This window comes from Nicotiana tomentosiformis, chromosome 3, assembly GCF_000390325.3.
Source record: "Nicotiana tomentosiformis chromosome 3, ASM39032v3, whole genome shotgun sequence".
NCBI classification, from domain to species: domain Eukaryota; kingdom Viridiplantae; phylum Streptophyta; class Magnoliopsida; order Solanales; family Solanaceae; genus Nicotiana; species Nicotiana tomentosiformis.
The window spans coordinates 105,095,728-105,114,361 of NC_090814.1; the positions used below are offsets into that span (position 1 = coordinate 105,095,728).

General features: G+C 40.4%; 1 protein-coding gene across 1 annotated transcript; it reads left to right on the plus strand.

The window, feature by feature from the left end:
* Positions 1-13,686: 13,686 nt before the first annotated feature.
* On the plus strand, positions 13,687-14,361 carry LOC138908290 (uncharacterized). The gene is made up of 2 exons (XM_070198948.1): positions 13,687-13,795; positions 13,907-14,361. Exons 1-2 carry the CDS (start codon positions 13,687-13,689, stop codon positions 14,359-14,361), a joined length of 564 nt encoding a protein of 187 aa, XP_070055049.1.
* Positions 14,362-18,634: the final 4,273 nt, after the last annotated feature.

Below are 18,634 nucleotides of genomic sequence, written 5' to 3' on the forward strand. Positions count from 1 at the left end.
TAGCTCTGTATGGTGATTTTGGACTTACTCGCGTGTCCAAAAAATTATTTGGAAGCCTGTAGCTAAATTAGGCTTAAAATGACGAAAATAGGAAGTTTAAGTTTGAAAGTTTGACCGGAGAGTTGACTTTTTGATATCGGTGTTGGAATCCAGTTCTAAAAAATTTCATAGATCCGTTATGTCATTTATGACTTGTGTGCAAAATTTGAGGTCAATCGGACTTGATTTGATAGGTTTCGTCGAATGTAGAAGTTAAAATTTCTTAGTTTCATTAAGCTTGAATTGGGGTATGATTCGTGGTTTTAGCATTGTTTGATGTGATTTGAGGTTTCGACTAAGTCTGTAATATGTTTTAAGACTTGTTGGTATGTTCGGACGGGGTCCCGAGTGGCTTGGGCGAGTTTTGGGGTGGTTTCAGACCATTTCTAGGCCATTTTAGCTGTTGGTTTTTGGCTACAGCAGTGTGCAGTGCGATCGCGTGGAATTGGCTGCGATCGCGATGAGTAAAATGGAAAACATTTGCCAGTGAAATAGCGATCGTGGAAGGCATTTCGCGATCGCGTAGAGTAAAATCTTATTGTCACTGACCTGACTTTGGAAGCTTATATCTCGCAATCTATAAAGAATTTGGAGATGATCTAAAAATAAAAGGTGTAGTTCTTGGGTCTAGTTTTCAAAAAGTTAAACCATTTTTTATTTGGAGTTTTGTACGAAAAGCTATGACCATTATACTAGAGGCTGTCCGGAAGAGTTGGAAAAGGCTGTTGGAAAATTTGTTCATCGCAATCGCGGGGGGATGGCCGCGTTCGCATAGAGGAAATGACTGGGTATAGAGTTTAAGTTCAGAAAATGGGACTCCATTTTTAACGATTTGGAGCTCGGGAAGAGGCGATTTTCGAGAGATTTTCAAGGAAAACAATGGGGTAAGTGTTCTTAACTCAATATTGGTCAAATTACCCGAATCCGTGGTTGTTTTTAACATTAAATTGGTGATTTAAGTTGGAAAATTGTGAAAACCCTCTTGGTTTAATTTGAAGATTTGAGAGTCGAGTTGATGTCGGAATTTGATAAAATTTGTATGGTTGGACTCGTGGTTGAATGGGCATTCATATTTTGTAACTTTTGTCGGGTTTCGAGATGTGGGCCCCACGGGCGATTTTTGAGTTAAATTTCGGATTTTGTTGGAAAATTAATATTTTCATATGGAATTAATTCCAATAATTTGTATTGACTGAATCAAATTAATTGTGACTAGATTCAAGGCGTTCGGAGGCCGATTCGCGAGGCAAGGGTATAACGGAGTAAAGAATTACACGGTTTGAGGTAAGTAGCATTTCTAAACTTTGTTCTGAGTGTATGAATCCCTAAAATCTGTGTTATATCAATTGTTGGAGGTGACGCACATGCTAGGTGACGAGCGTATGGGCGTGCACCAAAGAAATTATGACTTAAATAAATTTTGTGGAGTTGTAAAATTAAAGAATCATGTTATTATCCGCATATCCTCCATGTGCAAGAGAAATTGAGCTGAGACTCGTATTAAAGATCATGTTTAGGCTACGTGCCGATATTTTAGGACCCATAGGGTCGTGTTGTTGTTGAATTAATTGTTTTAAAATGTACATTTCATACTAAGTCATATTCATCCATTGTGAGGATATTATATGGATTGGGGATGCTCGCCTGCAGCATGCCATATTGGCTTTATATATGTTATTATTATATGGATCGAGGTTTTACACCGCAGCACACCTTATAGGCTTTATTATTATATGGATTGGGGCTGCCCGCCTGCAGCATACCATATCGGCTTTATATCACGCTTAGGCTGAAGGAGCCCCTCCGGAGTCTACACCCATGTTACAACCCAAATTCGCGTACCTTAGATCACGTCGTAAGTTAGTTGACGTAAATCCAAGAAGATATTATCTTTGAGATGATAAGAAGTTAATCCTATTGGTCTTAAACGATACAAGGGTGTATAAGAGTGGTTAACAAGTATTTTAAGTTAAACTAATCAAGGATGTTGTAACCCGTATTTTTGGGTAATACTAGAGGTGATTAATTGTCCCAAGAGGTAATGTTTTAATGTATTTAAATCATATAATATCCGTATCATAAGTCTTGAAGTCAAGCGAGTTATGAAACAAAAGTCGATAAAAGTTGTTGCAACTTACGTTTATAATTTTACTTAAACTTTAGGTCAAATGTTACTACATTTTTCTCCCAATGTACTTGGAATTATGGAGTGATATACCTATCAAATTGAAGATCTATGAGTCTAGTTTCCAACACATTAAACCGTTCGTCGATACGATCTCGGAATAGAGAGATATTCGCGTTTTCGCGAGAGTGCACCAAGCAGCTCTCTATGGGGCCCACAAAGGCGGTTTAAGACATATGGATATATATATGATACCTCAACCCCGTTTTAAGTCATTATTGTTCAGTATATTCAGACCTTAGAACCCTAAAAATAGTCTCTCAAGGTTCTCTCATGATCCAAGACCCAAACAAAGGGCAAACAACACAAATCAAATGTCGGGAATCCCGTGGCGCTAGTAAGTTTCTTGTTCTTCTTGTTGTTGCTGATTTTTGTGTTGTTACAGCTCATGTGGGAGGTTGTTTTAAGTGTTTTGTGTTCTGTAAATACACCTTCAATTTTTTAATATCAACCCTAGGTGATTTCAAGTCTTCTAAAGTAATTCTAGTGCTGAAAAACCCGAATTAATTGCTAGTTTCGCTTCCTTGTTCTTGTGGCAGAATTGGAGGGATATTTCGTGGAACATTAAGGTCAAATTGGAGTTTTTCTTTCTGTTTAAAGGTAAGGTACCTCTTACTCTATATATATTTAAGATTATCCAAGTTGCGGCTAAGTCGTTGAAGCTAGAACTTGTGAAATATATATCGAAAGGCTTGGTAGTAATGTTGTTGGTTGGTGGACTGTTTTGGAGGCTCAATATGATTATTAATGATGTTGTTTGGGCTGTTTGGTGATTGTATTGACTTGTGGGAAGTCATATAAATAGGGGAGGTGCTGTCCGTTTCATCGTAAAATAGGTTGCGGTCGATACATAATAGTTACGACGCTTAAACGATAATGATAGTGTCATTTCTCTTATTATAGACTAAGGAGTCGTGACATTTGCATAGCTTGAGGTTGGACAGTATATACAAGGTATGTGAGGCTATCCCCTTCATTCTTTTGCACGACTCCGATTGTACATAATGTATTGAACGAGCTCCCAAAGATACTCTACTCTTAGAAGCTAACAGTACTTAAATTATTGCCCTTCTTATGAAACGATTGATATTGATGTTACTTCTCTTATTCTTATGTTATCAATGTTGTTGGTAGTTCCTGATTCTTATAAGATTCTTGATGAAGAGTTAATCCTAATAATGTGTACGAAGGATACCGACCTTATGTCACTCCGAAAGGTTCAAAATGTGATTCCAATGAATCTAGCATGTATCATATATATGTATCTATTTTACTCTACCGAGCCGCGCTATAGTTGGCCGGGTACGGCACCTATTGTGCAACCACTGATCAGTTGGGTTTTACCGAGCTCCACGTGGCCGGGTATGATTCTACCGAGCCCTATGATGGCCGGGTACATTTTACCGAGCCTATTACGGCCGGGTACGATATGATGATGGTGATGCCCACAAAGGCGTATATTTTAAAAGTTTATGTATATATATATATGTATGTATCATGTGTTTCATGTCAGTAGCCCTCAGAGGTACCCAGATGTCACAGGTTGTATATTCCATATCCATGTTTACATTACTGTTCTTACTTATGTTTTCCTGCCTTACATACTCAGTACTTTATTCGTACTGACGTCCCTTTTATTTGTGAACGCTGCATGTCGTGCTGCAGGTCCTGATAGACGGGTAGACGCAGCTCCCCCACCACAGTAGGCTGTCCAGTTTAGCGGTTATTGGCGAGATCCCTTCTCCGGACTTGCCGTGGTCTTGGTATGCATTTTTGTTAGACATTATGGGTATGTCGGAGCCCTGTTCCGGCAATGTTATAGAACTTATGTTCCTTTAGAGGCTCATAGATAGGTGTCGACTCATGGTAGCTCGTACCTTATATATAGTTTCTTGACAGTCTTGTCGTCCTATGTTATGTATGTTCATGACATTATCTTTCATTGTTGGATGTTCATGATCCATGTCTACCATTTATATTGATCTTGTCGGCCCTTAAAGATAATAAGGAAGGTTAGATAAAATGTACGTTGGTGCTCGGCAAGTATGGCCCGGGTGCTAGTCATGACCCTCCAGTTGGGTCGTGACAAACTTGGTATCAGAGCAAGTCTGTCCTAGGGGTTGTCTATGAGCCGTGTCTAGTAGAGTTTTGATTATGGATGTGTAGCGCGCCACATTTATAATCAGGAGGCTACATGACATCTAGGGTTGTTACCTTCTTCCTAAATCTAGATCGTGCGTAGAGTTGAGTCGTAAGTGTTCATATCTAATATTCACATTGTTTTCTTTCAGCGATGCCTTCGACTAGGAAGCAAGCGATTAGTAAACGGCTTGATACAGCTGTGGGCGAGGGTAACATTCAGGTCCCTCCAGCCAGAGCAGGCCAAAGTGAGGCTCAGAGTGAGATGCCGTCTCATACCTCTCCGTCTCCTCCAGAGGATATTAGGAGGCACCCAATACATCCAGTTCCTCCGTCTGGCACTACAGACCACGATTTGCGCAGTGCGGTGCAGTTGTTGACTAGCTTGGTAGCTGCTCAGGCTCAGAGGCAGAATACCGGTGCTGCTGATAAACCAGTTAGTGCGAGAGTTCATGATTTTATTAATCTAGACCCTCCAGTGTTTACCGGATCAGACCCCAAGGAGGACCCGCAAACATTTATTGATCAGGTTCATTGTACATTGCGGGTTATGCATGCTAGTGATACGGAGGCAGTAGAGTTGGCTTCTTATCGATTACGGGATTTAGCGATTTTATGGTATGATAGTTGGGAGAGATCTAGGGGTCCGAACGCTCCTCCAGCCGTGTGGAAGTAATTTTCTGAGGCCTTTCTTCGTCACTACTTGCCAGCTGAGATACGACGAGCTAGAGCTGATAAGTTCTTGAACCTTCGACAGGGTAATATGAGTGTACGAGAGTATAGTATACAGTTTGATTCTTTAGCAAGGTATACTCCCCATATGGTGGCCGAGATGAGTGATAGGGTGCACCTGTTCGTGAACGGGTTGGGACCACATCTGATAAATGAGTGCACAACAGCCTCCTTGGTAGAGGGCATGGATATTTCCCGTATTCAGGCTTATGCCCAGACCCTTCAGGATCATAAGTTATATGCTAAGCTCTCTAAATGTGAATTCTTGCTGAACTCAGTAGCATTCCTTGGCCATGTGATATCTGATGAGGGTATTAGTGCCGACACTCAGAAGATCGATGTAGTGAAGAATTGGCCGAGACCTACAACACCGTCAGAAGTCCGCAGCTTCCTGGGGCTAGCAGGATATTATAGGCGGTTTGTAGAAGGGTTTTCCTCTATATCAGCACCATTGACTAAGTTAACACAGAAAACTACCAAGTTCCAGTGGTCTGATGCTTGTGAACATAGTTTTCAGGAGCTAAAGAATCGATTGACATCCACGCCAGTGCTCACTCTCCCAGAAGGAACAGAAGGTTATGTGGTATATTGTGATGCCTCAGGTATAGGTTTGGGGTGCGTATTGATGCAACGTGGGAAGGTGATTGCTTATGCATCAAGACAATTAAAGAAGCATGAAAATAATTACCCGACTCATGATTTGGAATTAGCTGTAGTAATATATGCTTTGAAGATATGGCGACACTACTTATACGGCGTCCATGTAGACATCTACACAGATCACAAGAGTTTACAATACATCTTCAAGCAGAAGGAGTTAAATTTGAGGCAGCGTAGGTGGCTTGAATTACTGAAAAACTACGACGTCGAGATATTGTACCATCCCGGTAAAGCCAATGTTGTGGCAGACGCTCTCAGCCGTAAGTCAATGGGAAGCTTAATACATATTGAGGCAGGTAGACAAGGGTTGACCAAAGAGCTTCACCAGCTGGCCAATATGAGAATCAGATTGTTGGACTCTGATGACGGAGGTGTTACTGTACAGAATACAGCAGAATCATCTTTGGTAGCCGAGGTAAAAGCACGGCAATATGAAGATCCTACCTTAGTAAGATTGAGAGAGGGAATTCAGCAGTGTAAGATTACAGCTTTCAAGATCGGAGGAGATGGGACACTGAGATACCAGGGCCGATTATGTGTGCCTAGTGTGGCAGGGTTACGAGAGAAGATTATGATTGAGATTCATCAGTCCCGATATTCTATCCATCCCGGCTCGACAAAGATGTATCATGACGTTAAGGAGCAGTATTTGTGGGATAACATGAAGGAGTCTATTGCAGAATTTGTAGCTCAGTGTCCTAATTGTCAACAAGTAAAGATCGAACATCAGAAACCCAGTGGGTTGATTCAGAATATAGAGATTCCGACCTGGAAATGGGAGGTGATTAATATGGACTTCATTATTGGATTACCTCGCTCTTATCATAAGTTTGAATCCATCTGGTTGATAGTTCATCGACTTACAAAATCTGCCCATTTTTTGCCAGTTAAGACAACTTACACGGCTGAAGATTATGCGAAGTTGTATATCAAGGAGATTGTTAGGTTTCATAGTGTGACGGTATCTATTATATCATACCGAGGAGCTCAATTTACGGCTAACTTTTGGAGGTCTTTTCAGAAGGGTTTAGGCACACAAGTAAATCTCAGCACTGCATTCCATCTGCAGACTGACGGACAGGCTGAACGTACCATTCAGACACTTGAAGATATGCTACGAGCATATGTTCTAGATTTCAAGGGGAATTGGGATGACCATCTGGCACTTATAGAATTCGCCTACAATAATAGCTACCATTCCAGTATTAAAATGGCCCCGTATGAGGCACTGTATGTGAGGAGATGTAGATCACCAGTTGGATGGTTCGAAGTCGGTGAGACAGAATTATATGGGCAAGATTTGATTCACCAAGCCATTGAGAAGGTGAAAGTGATACAAGAGCGACTGAGGACGGCACAAAGCAGGCAAAAGTCTTATTCCGATGTCCGACGTCGTGATCTGGAATTTGAGGTTGGTGATTGGGTTTTCCTGAAGATCTCGCCGATGAAGGGTGTTATGCGTTTTGGGAAGAAGGGTAAGTTGAGTCCGCGGTATATTGGGCCGTACAAAATTCTTCGACGAATTGGACAGGTTGCTTATGAGTTAGAATTGCCATCCGAATTGGAATTTGTACACCCGGTATTCCATGTATCTATGTTGAGGAAATGTATTGGAGACCCTTCTCGGGTCGTCCCTATCAAAGATGTACAAGTTACAGAGGATCTATCATATGATGAAGTGCCAGTGGCTATATTAGATCGACAAGTCCGCAAGCTGAGAATAAAGGATGTAGCTTCCATCAAAGTATTATGGAGGAACAAGAATATAGAAGAAATGACATGGGAAGCAGAAGAGGAGATGAAGTCTAAATACCCTTACCTATTTCAGAGTGAAGATAACGAGAATGCCGGGGGAAATAAGGACGCATTATAAGGTGAAACGGCTCTATGAGGTAAGCAATAGCTTGTGAATACTCTTTTTTTAATACAAAATGGTGATATGCAGATAATGTACATATCCATAATGCTTTGTATAGTCTTGTAAGGCCATAGGTTGGATTTAACTGCTTGCAAGTTTGGCTAGTGTCCATTTTATAGGGGAAACTCAGCCGGAAATCTCCGTCGGAATCCACGATGAGTTAGACACCCCATAAACCCTTACATTCGAGGACGAATGTTCCTAAGGGGGAGAGGGTGTTACAACCCAAATTCGCGTACCTTAGATCACGTCGTAAGTTAGTTGACGTAAATCCAAGAAGATATTATCTTTGAGATGATAAGAAGTTAATCCTATTGGTCTTAAACGATACAAGGGTGTATAAGAGTGGTTAACAAGTATTTGAAGTTAAACTAATCAAGGATGTTGTAACCCGTATTTTTGGGTAACACTAGAGGTGATTAATTGTCCCAAGAGGTAATGTTTTAATGTATTTAAATCATATAATATCCGTATCATAAGTCTTGAAGTCAAGCGAGTTATGAAACAAAAGTCGATAAAAGTTGTCGCAACTTACGTTTATAATTTTACTTAAACTTTAGGTCAAATGTTACTACATTTTTCTCCCAATGTACTTGGAATTATGGAGTGATATACCTATCAAATTGAAGATCTATGAGTCTAGTTTCCAACACATTAAACCGTTCGTCGATACGATTTCGGAATAGAGAGATATTCGCGTTTTCGCGAGAGTGCGCCAAGCAGCTCTCTATGGGGCCCACAAAGGCGGTTTAAGACATATGGATATATATATGATACCTCAACCCCGTTTTAAGTCATTATTGTTCAGTATATTCAGACCTTAGAACCCTAAAAACAGTCTCTCAAGGTTCTCTCATGATCCAAGACCCAAACAAAGGGCAAACAACACAAATCAAATGTCGGGAATCCCGTGGCGCTAGTAAGTTTCTTGTTCTTCTTGTTGTTGCTGATTTTTGTGTTGTTACAGCTCATGTGGGAGGTTGTTTTAAGTGTTTTGTGTTCTGTAAATACACCTTCAATTTTTTAATATCAACCCTAGGTGATTTCAAGTCTTCTAAAGTAATTCTAGTGCCGAAAAACCCGAATTAATAGCTAGTTTCGCTTCCTTGTTCTTGTGGCAGAATTGGAGGGATATTTCGTGGAACATTAAGGTCAAATTGGAGTTGTTCTTTCTGTTTAAAGGTAAGGTACCTCTTACTCTATATATATTTAAGATTATCCAAGTTGCGGCTAAGTCGTTGAAGCTAGAACTTGTGAAATATATATCGAAAGGCTTGGTAGTAATGTTGTTGGTTGGTGGACTGTTTTGGAGGCTCAATATGATTATTAATGATGTTGTTTGGGCTGTTTGGTGATTGTATTGACTTGTGGGAAGTCATATAAATAGGGGAGGTGCTGTCCGTTTCATCGTAAAATAGGTTGCGGTCGATACATAATAGTTACGACGCTTAAACGATAATGATAGTGTCATTTCTCTTATTGTAGACTAAGGAGTCGTGACATTTGCATAGCTTGAGGTTGGGCAGTATATACAAGGTATGTGAGGCTATCCCCTTCATTCTTTTGCACGACTCCGATTGTACATAATGTATTGAACGAGCTCCCAAAGATACTCTACTCTTAGAAGCTAACAGTACTTACATTGCTGCCCTTCTTATGAAACGATTGATATTGATGTTACTTCTCTTATTCTTATGTTATCAATGTTGTTGGTAGTTCCTGATTCTTATAAGATTCTTGATGAAGAGTTAATCCTAATAATGTGTACGAAGGATACCGACCTTATGTCACTCCGAAAGGTTCAAAATGTGATTCCAATGAATCTAGCATGCATCATATATATGTATCTATTTTACTCTACCGAGCCGCGCTATAGTCGGCCGGGTACGGCACCTATTGTGCAACTACTGATCAGTTGGGTTTTACCGAGCTCCACGTGGCCGGGTATGATTCTACCGAGCCCTATGATGGCCGGGTATATTTTACCGAGCCTATTACGGCCGGGTACGATATGATGATGGTGATGCCCACAAAGGCGTATATTTTAAAAGTTTATGTATATATATATGTATGTATCATGTGTTTCATGTCAGTAGCCCTCAGAGGTACCCAGATGTCACAGGTTGTATATTCCCTATCCATGTTTACATTACTGTTCTTACTTATGTTTTCCTGCCTTACATACTCAGTACTTTATTCGTACTGATGTCCCTTTTATTTGTGAATGCTGCATGTCGTGCTGCAGGTCCTGATAGACGGGTAGACGCAGCTCCCCCACCACAGTAGGCTGTCCAGTTTAGCGGTTATTGGCGAGATCCCTTCTCCGGACTTGCCGTGGTCTTGGTATGCATTTTTGTTAGACATTATGGGTATGTCGGGGCCCTGTTCCGGCAATGTTGTAGAACTTATGTTCCTTTAGAGGCTCATAGACAGGTGTCGACTCATGGTAGCTCGTACCTTATATATAGTTTCTTGACAGTCTTGTCGTCCCATGTTATGTATGTTCATGACATTATCTTTCATTGTTGGATGTTCATGATCCATGTCTACCATTTATATTGATCTTGTCGGCCCTTAAAGATAATAAGGAAGGTTAGATAAAATGTACGTTGGTGCTCGGCAAGTATGGCCCGGGTGCTAGTCATGACCCTCCAGTTGGGTCGTGACAACCCACCACAGTAAGCGTAGATGATTTATATTCGGGATGGACTTTCCTTACTTATTTATATCTGTGATGAATTTCCCTAGACATGGATCTTGTCCGAATCATTATAATTTGGGGATAATTTACCCCTCGGATGGATTGGCCTTATACGGTACTAAGTGACTGACTGTCAGTTGATGTGTGTGTGTGTGTGTATATATATATATACATGGTATGGATCTTCCCTGGGCTGGATTGGCCATATACAATTTTGAGTGACTGAGTAATTTGTGATCGTGAGTACACGAGGTTTTTCCACTAAGATGTCATATTCCTCATATTATTTAGAATTGGTCTATTTTACTTGTACTGAGTTTAACTGTTGAACTTGAAAGCATGCCTACATTTCTGTATGTTATTGCTATACTGGACTATACCTGCTGAGCTCGTTACTACTTTCAGCCCAAAAGTTAGTCTTGTTACTTATTGAGTTGGTTGTACTCATACTACACTTTGCACCTCGTGTGCAGATCTAGGTGCTTCCAGTCACGGCAACTGTTAGATCTCATAGTATTATCAGTTGGAGACTATCAAGGTAGCTGCCTAGCATCCGCTGACCTTGACTCTCTTCCTTTCAGTTATTGTATTGTTCTATATTTTTAGATAATGATTTTATCAGTCATACTTTGTTATCATTTAGATGCTCATGTACTCAGTGACACCTGGTTTTGGGAGTGTTTTATATCTGTATTTGTGAGATTTTTCTATTAAAAAAATAAATATTATATTTTCAAACTTAAGAGATTATGCGATTTATTGAGATTATCAACTTGCCTAGTATTGAGATAGGCTCCATCATGACATGTGAATTTTTGGTCGTGACATTGTCTCTGTATCATGCCATCCTTGATTGCCATGCCAAGACTGTTACCTTGGCGATGCAAGAGTTGCCTAGATTGGAGTGGAGAGGTTCATCTATCAGTGCACCTAGTCAGTTTATCTCTTTCCTGAAGGCTCAATACATGTTCGAGAAGGGTTGTCTGGCTTATCTAGCTTATGTTCATGATACTGCTGCAGAGACTCCTATGATTGATTCAGTGCCCGTGGTGCGGGAGTTCACCGATGTGTTTCCTTCTGATTTACCAGGCATGCCACCAGATTATGATATCGATTTTAGTATCGATTTGACACCAAGTACCCAACCTATCTCTATTCCACCGTATTGCATGCCCCTGAAGGAGCATATTGAGGAGTTGCTAGCAAAGGGGTTTGTCAGGCCGAGTATGTCTCCTTGGGGCGCACTAGTGTTATTCGTGAAAAATAAAGATGGGAGTATGCGGATGTGCATTGATTACCACCAATTGAACAAGTTACCATTAAGAACAAGTACCCTTTATCACATATTGATGATTTGTTTGACCAGTTGCAGGGTACCAGGGTGTTCTCTAAGATCGATTTGAGATTTGGGTATCATCAGCTAAAGATTCGTGCTTCGGATGTTCCAAAGACGACTTTCCGGACTAGATATGGCCACTATGAGTTTCTGGTGATGTTTTTCGGCTTGACCAGCGCCCCGACAACATTCATGGATTTGATGAACCGAGTGTTCAGTCCATATCTTGACTCATTTATCATTGTCTTCATTGATGACATATTGATCTACTCGTGTAGTATGGAGGATCACGAGCAGCATTTGAGAGTTGTGCTTCAAACCTTGCGGGAATAGAAGCTTTATGTTAATTTCTCCAAGTACGAGTTCTGGTTAGATTCTGTGTCATTCTTGTGACATGTTGTATTAGGTGAGGGTATTAAGGTGGATCCAAGGAAGACCGAGGAAGTCTAGAGTTGGCCTCGTCCTACCACAACGACCGAGATTAGGAGTTTTTTGTAGTTAGCAGGTTATTATCGCCGGTTCATGGTGGGCTTCCCGTATATTGCAGCAACTTTGACTATATTGACCTAGAAGGGTGCTCCATTCCGATGGTCCGATGATTGTGAGGCGAGCTTTCAGAAGCTCAAGACAACTTTGACTACAACACTGCTTTTAGTGTTGCCTTCTGATTCAGGGATATATATTGTGTATTACAACACTTCATGTGTTGGCCTGGGTTGTGTATCCTTACAGGAGGGGCGAGTTATTGCATATGCTTCACGTCAGCTGAAGCCCCATGAGAAGAATTACCATGTTCATGATTTGGAGTTGGCCGCGATAGTTCATGCTCTCAAGATCTTGAGGCATTATCTTTATGGGGTGTCCTGTGAGGTTTACACCGATCATTGCAGCTTGCAGCATTTATTATAGTAGAGGGATATCAATTTGAGGTAGCGCAGATATCTTGAGTTACTAAAGGACTATGATATTAACATCCTCTATCATTCGGACAAGGAGAATGTGGTTGCAGATGCCTTAAGCAGAAAGGCCGAGAGTATAGGTAATTTGGAATTTATTTCAGCAGAGGAGAGGACATTGTCTTTGGACATTCAGTCCCTAGTTAACAGACTTGTGAGGTTAGATATTTCAGATCCCAGTCGAGTTCTTGCAAGTGTAGTGGCTTAGTCTTCATTATTTGAGCGGATCAAGGCTCGCCAGTACGATGATCCGCACCTTCTTGTTCTTACAGAGACGGTACTACAGGGTGGTGCCAAGGAGGTTACTATCGATGAGGATAGTGTACTGCGACTCCAGGGTCGTTTATGTGTTCTTAGTGTTGATGGCTTGAGGGAGAAGATTCTAGAGGAGGCACACAGTTCTCGGTATTCTATTTATCCTGGTGCTACGAAGATGTATCGTGACCTGAGGCAGCATTATTGGTGGCGATGGATGAAGAAAGATATAGTTGAGTATGTAGCGAGGTGTCTAAATTGCCATCAAGTTACATATGAGCACCAGAGGCCAGTCGGCCTACTTCAGCAGATGGTTATACCGGAGTGAAAATGGGAGCGGATCACTATGGACTTTGTAGTCGGGTTGTCGCGGACATTGAGGAAGTTTGATGCCGTTTGGGTCATTATCAACAGGTTGACAATGTCGGCACATTTTATTTCAGTTATGACTACATACTCTTCAGAGAGATTGGCCCAGATTTACATTCAGGAGATCGTTCGGTTGCATGGTATACCTGTTTCCGTCATTTCAGATAGAGGCGCTCAATTCACTTCACACTTTTGGAGAGCAGTACAGAGTGAGTTGGGCACTGGGTAGAGCTCAGCACAGCCTTTCATCTGCAGACCGATGGGCAGTCAGAGCGTACGGTTCAGATCTTGGAGGATATGCTCAGAGCATGTGTGATTTACTTCGGAGGGCAGTGGGATCGATTCTTGCCTTTGGTCGAGTTTGCTTATAACAACAGTTATCAGTCCAGCACTGAGATGGCTCCCTTTAAGGCTTTATATGGCCTGCGATGTCGTTCGCCCATTGGATGGTTTGAGCCTGGCGAGGCTACATTATATGGAACTGATTTAGTGAAGGACGCCAAAGGTAAAGTTGATTCAGGAGCGACTTCGCATAGCATAGTCCAGACAGAAGAGTTACGCGGATCAGAAGGCGTGTGATTTATCATTTATGGTGGGCGAGAAGGTTCTCTTGAAGGTCTCGCCGATGAAGGGAACATGAGGTTCGGGAAGAAGGGCAAGTTGAACCCAAGGTTTATTGGCTCATTTAAGGTATTGAGACGAATTGGGGAGGTTTCTTATGAGCTTTCTTTGCCTCCCAGTCTATCGGGATTTCATCCGGTCTTCCATGTGTCTATGCTCTGGAAGTACCATGCCGGCAGGTCGCATGTGTTAGATTACAGCACAGTTCAGCTAGAAGAGAGCTTGGGTTACGAGGAGAAGCCTGTTGCTATTGTTGACAGGCAGGTTCGCCAGTTTAGGTCGAAGACGATTTCTGCGGTGAAGGTCCAGTGGAGGGATCAAACAGTCGAGGAGGCGACTTGGGAGACCGAGGAGGACACACAGAGCATATATCCGCACCTATTCAGCACTCCAGGAATGATTCTAGACTCATTTGAGGATGAATGTTTGTTTAAGAGGTGGAGAATGTAATGACCCGACCAGTCGTTTTGCTTTTTAGATCCACGTTCCCCTAATTAAGACTCCCCGTATGTGCGTTTACTATTTTATGACTTGCGGGGATGGGTGATTGGGGTTTGGAAGGGTTCGGGTTGAAATCAGAACACTTGGTTCTTTAATAGTGGCCTACAATGGTCAAGTTTGACTTGAGTCAATATTTTGAGTAAACGACCTCGGAATCGGGATTTGACGGTCCTAATAAGTTCGTAAGATGATTTTGGACTTGTTCATGTATTCAGATCGGGTTTCGAATGAACCGGGAGCGTTTCGGCGCTTAATATTGAAAGTTGGCGCATTGAAGGTTTATCAAGTTTGTTAAGTTTGGTTTGGAGTAGACTTTGGTGTTATCGAGGTCCGCTTGGGATTCCAAGCCTGGCAATAGTTCCTTATAGTGATTTATGATGCACGTAAAATTTGGTGTCATTCCGAGTAGTCTAAGTATGATTCGGGGCCTTCGGAGTAAGTTGAAAAGCTTGAAGTTCATAACTTGATTCAATTTGGTTTTGGGGTGCGATTCTCAGTTTCGATGTTGTTTTACGTGTTTCGAGAGTTCGAGCAGGTCTGTATTATGTTTATAGATTTATTGGTGCATTTGGATGGGATCCCAGGTGGTTCGGGTGAGTTTTGGACCGTCTGGAGCTAAGTCCAAAATGTTATCACTGCTGGTTCTGGTTTCCTTCTTCCTGAACGCATGGGTGGGATCGCATTCGCGAAGAAGGAATGGGGAACTGGATGGTTTTGTTCTTCATGTTCACGAAGTCCTGGCCGCATTCGCGAAGGCTTGGGACTAGTGACTTTTGCGTTCGCGGGTGACTTGTCGCGTTCGCGTAAAGTCAAGGGCCTGGGCCTGGGCAACCCAGTTGCCTTACGCGTTCGCGGTTGAGGGCACACGTTCGCGATTAGGAGGTGGCTCAGTGCACCGCGTTCGCGAGTGTCCTCTCACGACCGCTAAGAGGAATTTTCATGGGTCCTTCAATTTTGCCTTCGCGATCGCGATGAAGGCTGACCTGGGCAGAATGTTTTTAAAAGTCGGGACTTAGGCTTTTTGGTTCATTTCTCTCACTTGTTGGTCGATTTTAGAGCTCTTGGAGGAGGGATTTTTACCTAGCACTTTGAGGTAAGTAATTTCTGCACAATATGAGTTTAATAGATACATTATGAGTAGAATCTAACATAGAAATTGTGAAAAATTAGGGGATTGTTGAAAAATCTAGGTTTTGATAAAAATGGGATTATACCACAAAAATGATTATGAAATTGAGTAGAAATTATATATTTGGGTTCGTGAGGTTATGGGTAACATTTATCTTCAAAAATATTTGGAATCCGGGCACGTGGGCCCGGGGTGAATTTTAGGAATCTTTCAATTTGGGTTGGGTAATATTCCAATAGCTAAATTATGAACTTTTGATTATATATTGATTAATTTATGTAATATTTGGCTAGTTCTAGACTGTTCGGCACCAACTTGAGGCCTTAGAGTGATTTGTGGATCGGAAAGTGAACTTGGGAACGAGGTAAGTCTCTTGCTTAACCTTGTAAGAGGGAATTTACCCCATAGGTGCTTAAATTGCTATTTGCTACTAAGTGTGGGAGCTACGTACGCACAAAAAGATAAGAGTCCATGCTTAGCTAGAATTCATGTTATGTCCGGGTAGACATAGGCATTTATTATGCCATTACTTGCAGTATTTGGACTCAACTTATTAGAATAATTACTTGTATTAGGAACTAAAACTTGGTTAAAAAGATCATGTTAAATTGGGCTTCATTACTTATAGTGTTGGCAGAAATATTTAATTATTGATGGAAATTATATCCTTTCGTGGGTTTCACCTCGAAGTTGTAAATGTGAAATTTAAAATTCGAAAAGTTTTCCTATTCCTGTGGATCGGGCCGAACTCTTCGGAAATATATATATATATATATATATATATATATATATATATATATATATATATATATATATATATATATATATAGGATGCACCCATGGATCGGACCGTACGATCTCGGTAGTGTATGTATACGAATATTATGGATCGAGTCGTACGTCCTCGGTATAACTCGTGCTTGTAGTCACTCGGAGTCCTATTTCACTTGATATGTCTGTCATGACTGAGAATTTATATTACATGTTAAGCCCTATTGTTTAGAATATTATGTGATGATTGGGGACTTTAATTGTTATTTGATAGATGGACATTTAATTATTGTCTTTTATTCCATTACTGATGTTGATTTTCATGCCTATTAAATAACCTTGTACATTATGTATTTTGTCCACTAGTAAGTATCGAAGTCGACCCATCGTCACTACTTTTTCAAGGTTAGACTAGATACTTACTGGGTACATGTTGTTTATATACTCACGCTATACTTCTCCACTAATCGTGCAGAATCTGAGGCATGTGCATATGGCAGTCCTTCAGGCGCGTACCTCCGTTATCTAGAGGCTTAGTGGTGAGCTGCTCTCTATGCCCGTTCTACAGCGCCTGGAGTCTCTTCTTATTGTATTTATTTTATGTCTATCTTATTTCAGACAGTAGTATAGAAAGTTTTGTATATTCTACTAGTATGCTCATGCACTTGTGGCACCGAGTTTTGGGAGAATTCTAGTAGACATTTTATAGTTTTGGGTATTAAATTCACTACTTAACTCTCTTCCTTATTTGATGCTTGGTTTTATTGTAATTTCCTATTCATAGGTAACTCATTAAATAAAATCAATTACTTTAAAAATATTAAAATAAACAATTAAATGGATAGATCATTGTTGGCTTACTTAGCGATGATGTTGGTCGTCATCACGGCTTATAGTGAAAATTGGATAGTGACATTGATGTACTGGAAAGGGGCGTCCCATTAATACTTCAAATTCGCAAGTTGTAAAACAAAATTCGGTCGAATTTTGTCATGTTCAAAATAAACTCCACCGAATAAACCTTCTGTGTTCAAATTACTCCACTATAGAGTAGCAAATATAGCTAAAACATAGCTACTGCCCATCGATAATTTAATGAAAATTGTTACGTTTATTTACTACTCTTTTAGTCGGCGTAGCTACTTTTAGGCCATGCTATTAGAGTTTGGCCGTATTTTCAAGGAAATTTTATAGAGAAAATTATCCTCTATAACCCCTCAAAATTTTAATAGCCCATGTTTTGGGGGAAGTGCACAAATAACTACTAATTAGAGATGTCTTTACTTTTTAGCCACTGTTTTAAATGTATTTACTCTTTAGCCAGTGTTTAATAAATTTTTATCCGCCCGGATAAAAATATTCCTGTGCCAGACATGGGTATTATGTAAATATTAAGGACATAGTGTCCTTAACTTCATGAGTGTTGTGTAAATATTAAGGATAAAGTGTCATGTATTTGCACCTTCTGCTGTTAAACTTTAGGACATCATGTCCCCAACTTCATATGTGCAGTATAAATATTAAGGACGTAGTGTCCATGGGTGTTGTGTAAATATTAAGGACATAGTGCCCTTAAATTCATGAGTGTTGTATAAATATTAAGGACAAAGTGTCATGTATTTGCACCTTTTGTATTTAAACTTTAGGACATCATGTCCTTAACTTCATATGTGCAGTGTAAATGTTAAGGACGTGGTGTCCTTAACTTCATGTGTGCAATGTAAATGTTAAGGACATAATGTCCCTAACTTGTATTTGCAACTTCTGTTGTTAAACTTTAGGACATCATGTCCTTAACTTCATATGTGCAGCGTAAATGTTAAGGACATAGTGTCCTTAACTTCATGTGTGCAATGTAAATGTTAAGGACATAATGTCCTTAACTTATATTTAAACTTTAGGACATCATGTCCTTAACTTCATATGTGCAGTGTAAATGTTAAGAACGTGGTGTCCTTAACTTCATGTGTGCAATATAAATGTTAAGGACATAATGTCCTTAACTTGTATTTGCAATTTCTGTTGTTAAACTTTAGGACATCATGTCCTTAACTTCATATGTGCAGCGTAAATGTTAAGGACATAGTGTCATTAACTTCATGTGTGCAATGTAAATGTTAAGGACATAATGTCATTAACTTGCATTTGCACCTTCTGTTGTTAAACTTTAGAGCATCATGTCCTTAACTTCATATGTGCAGTATAAATGTTAAGTACATGGTGTCCTTAACTTAATGTGTGCATTGTAAATGTTAAGGGCAAAATGTCCTTAACCTTATGAGTATTGTGTAAATATTAAGGACATGGTGTTCTTAACTTCAT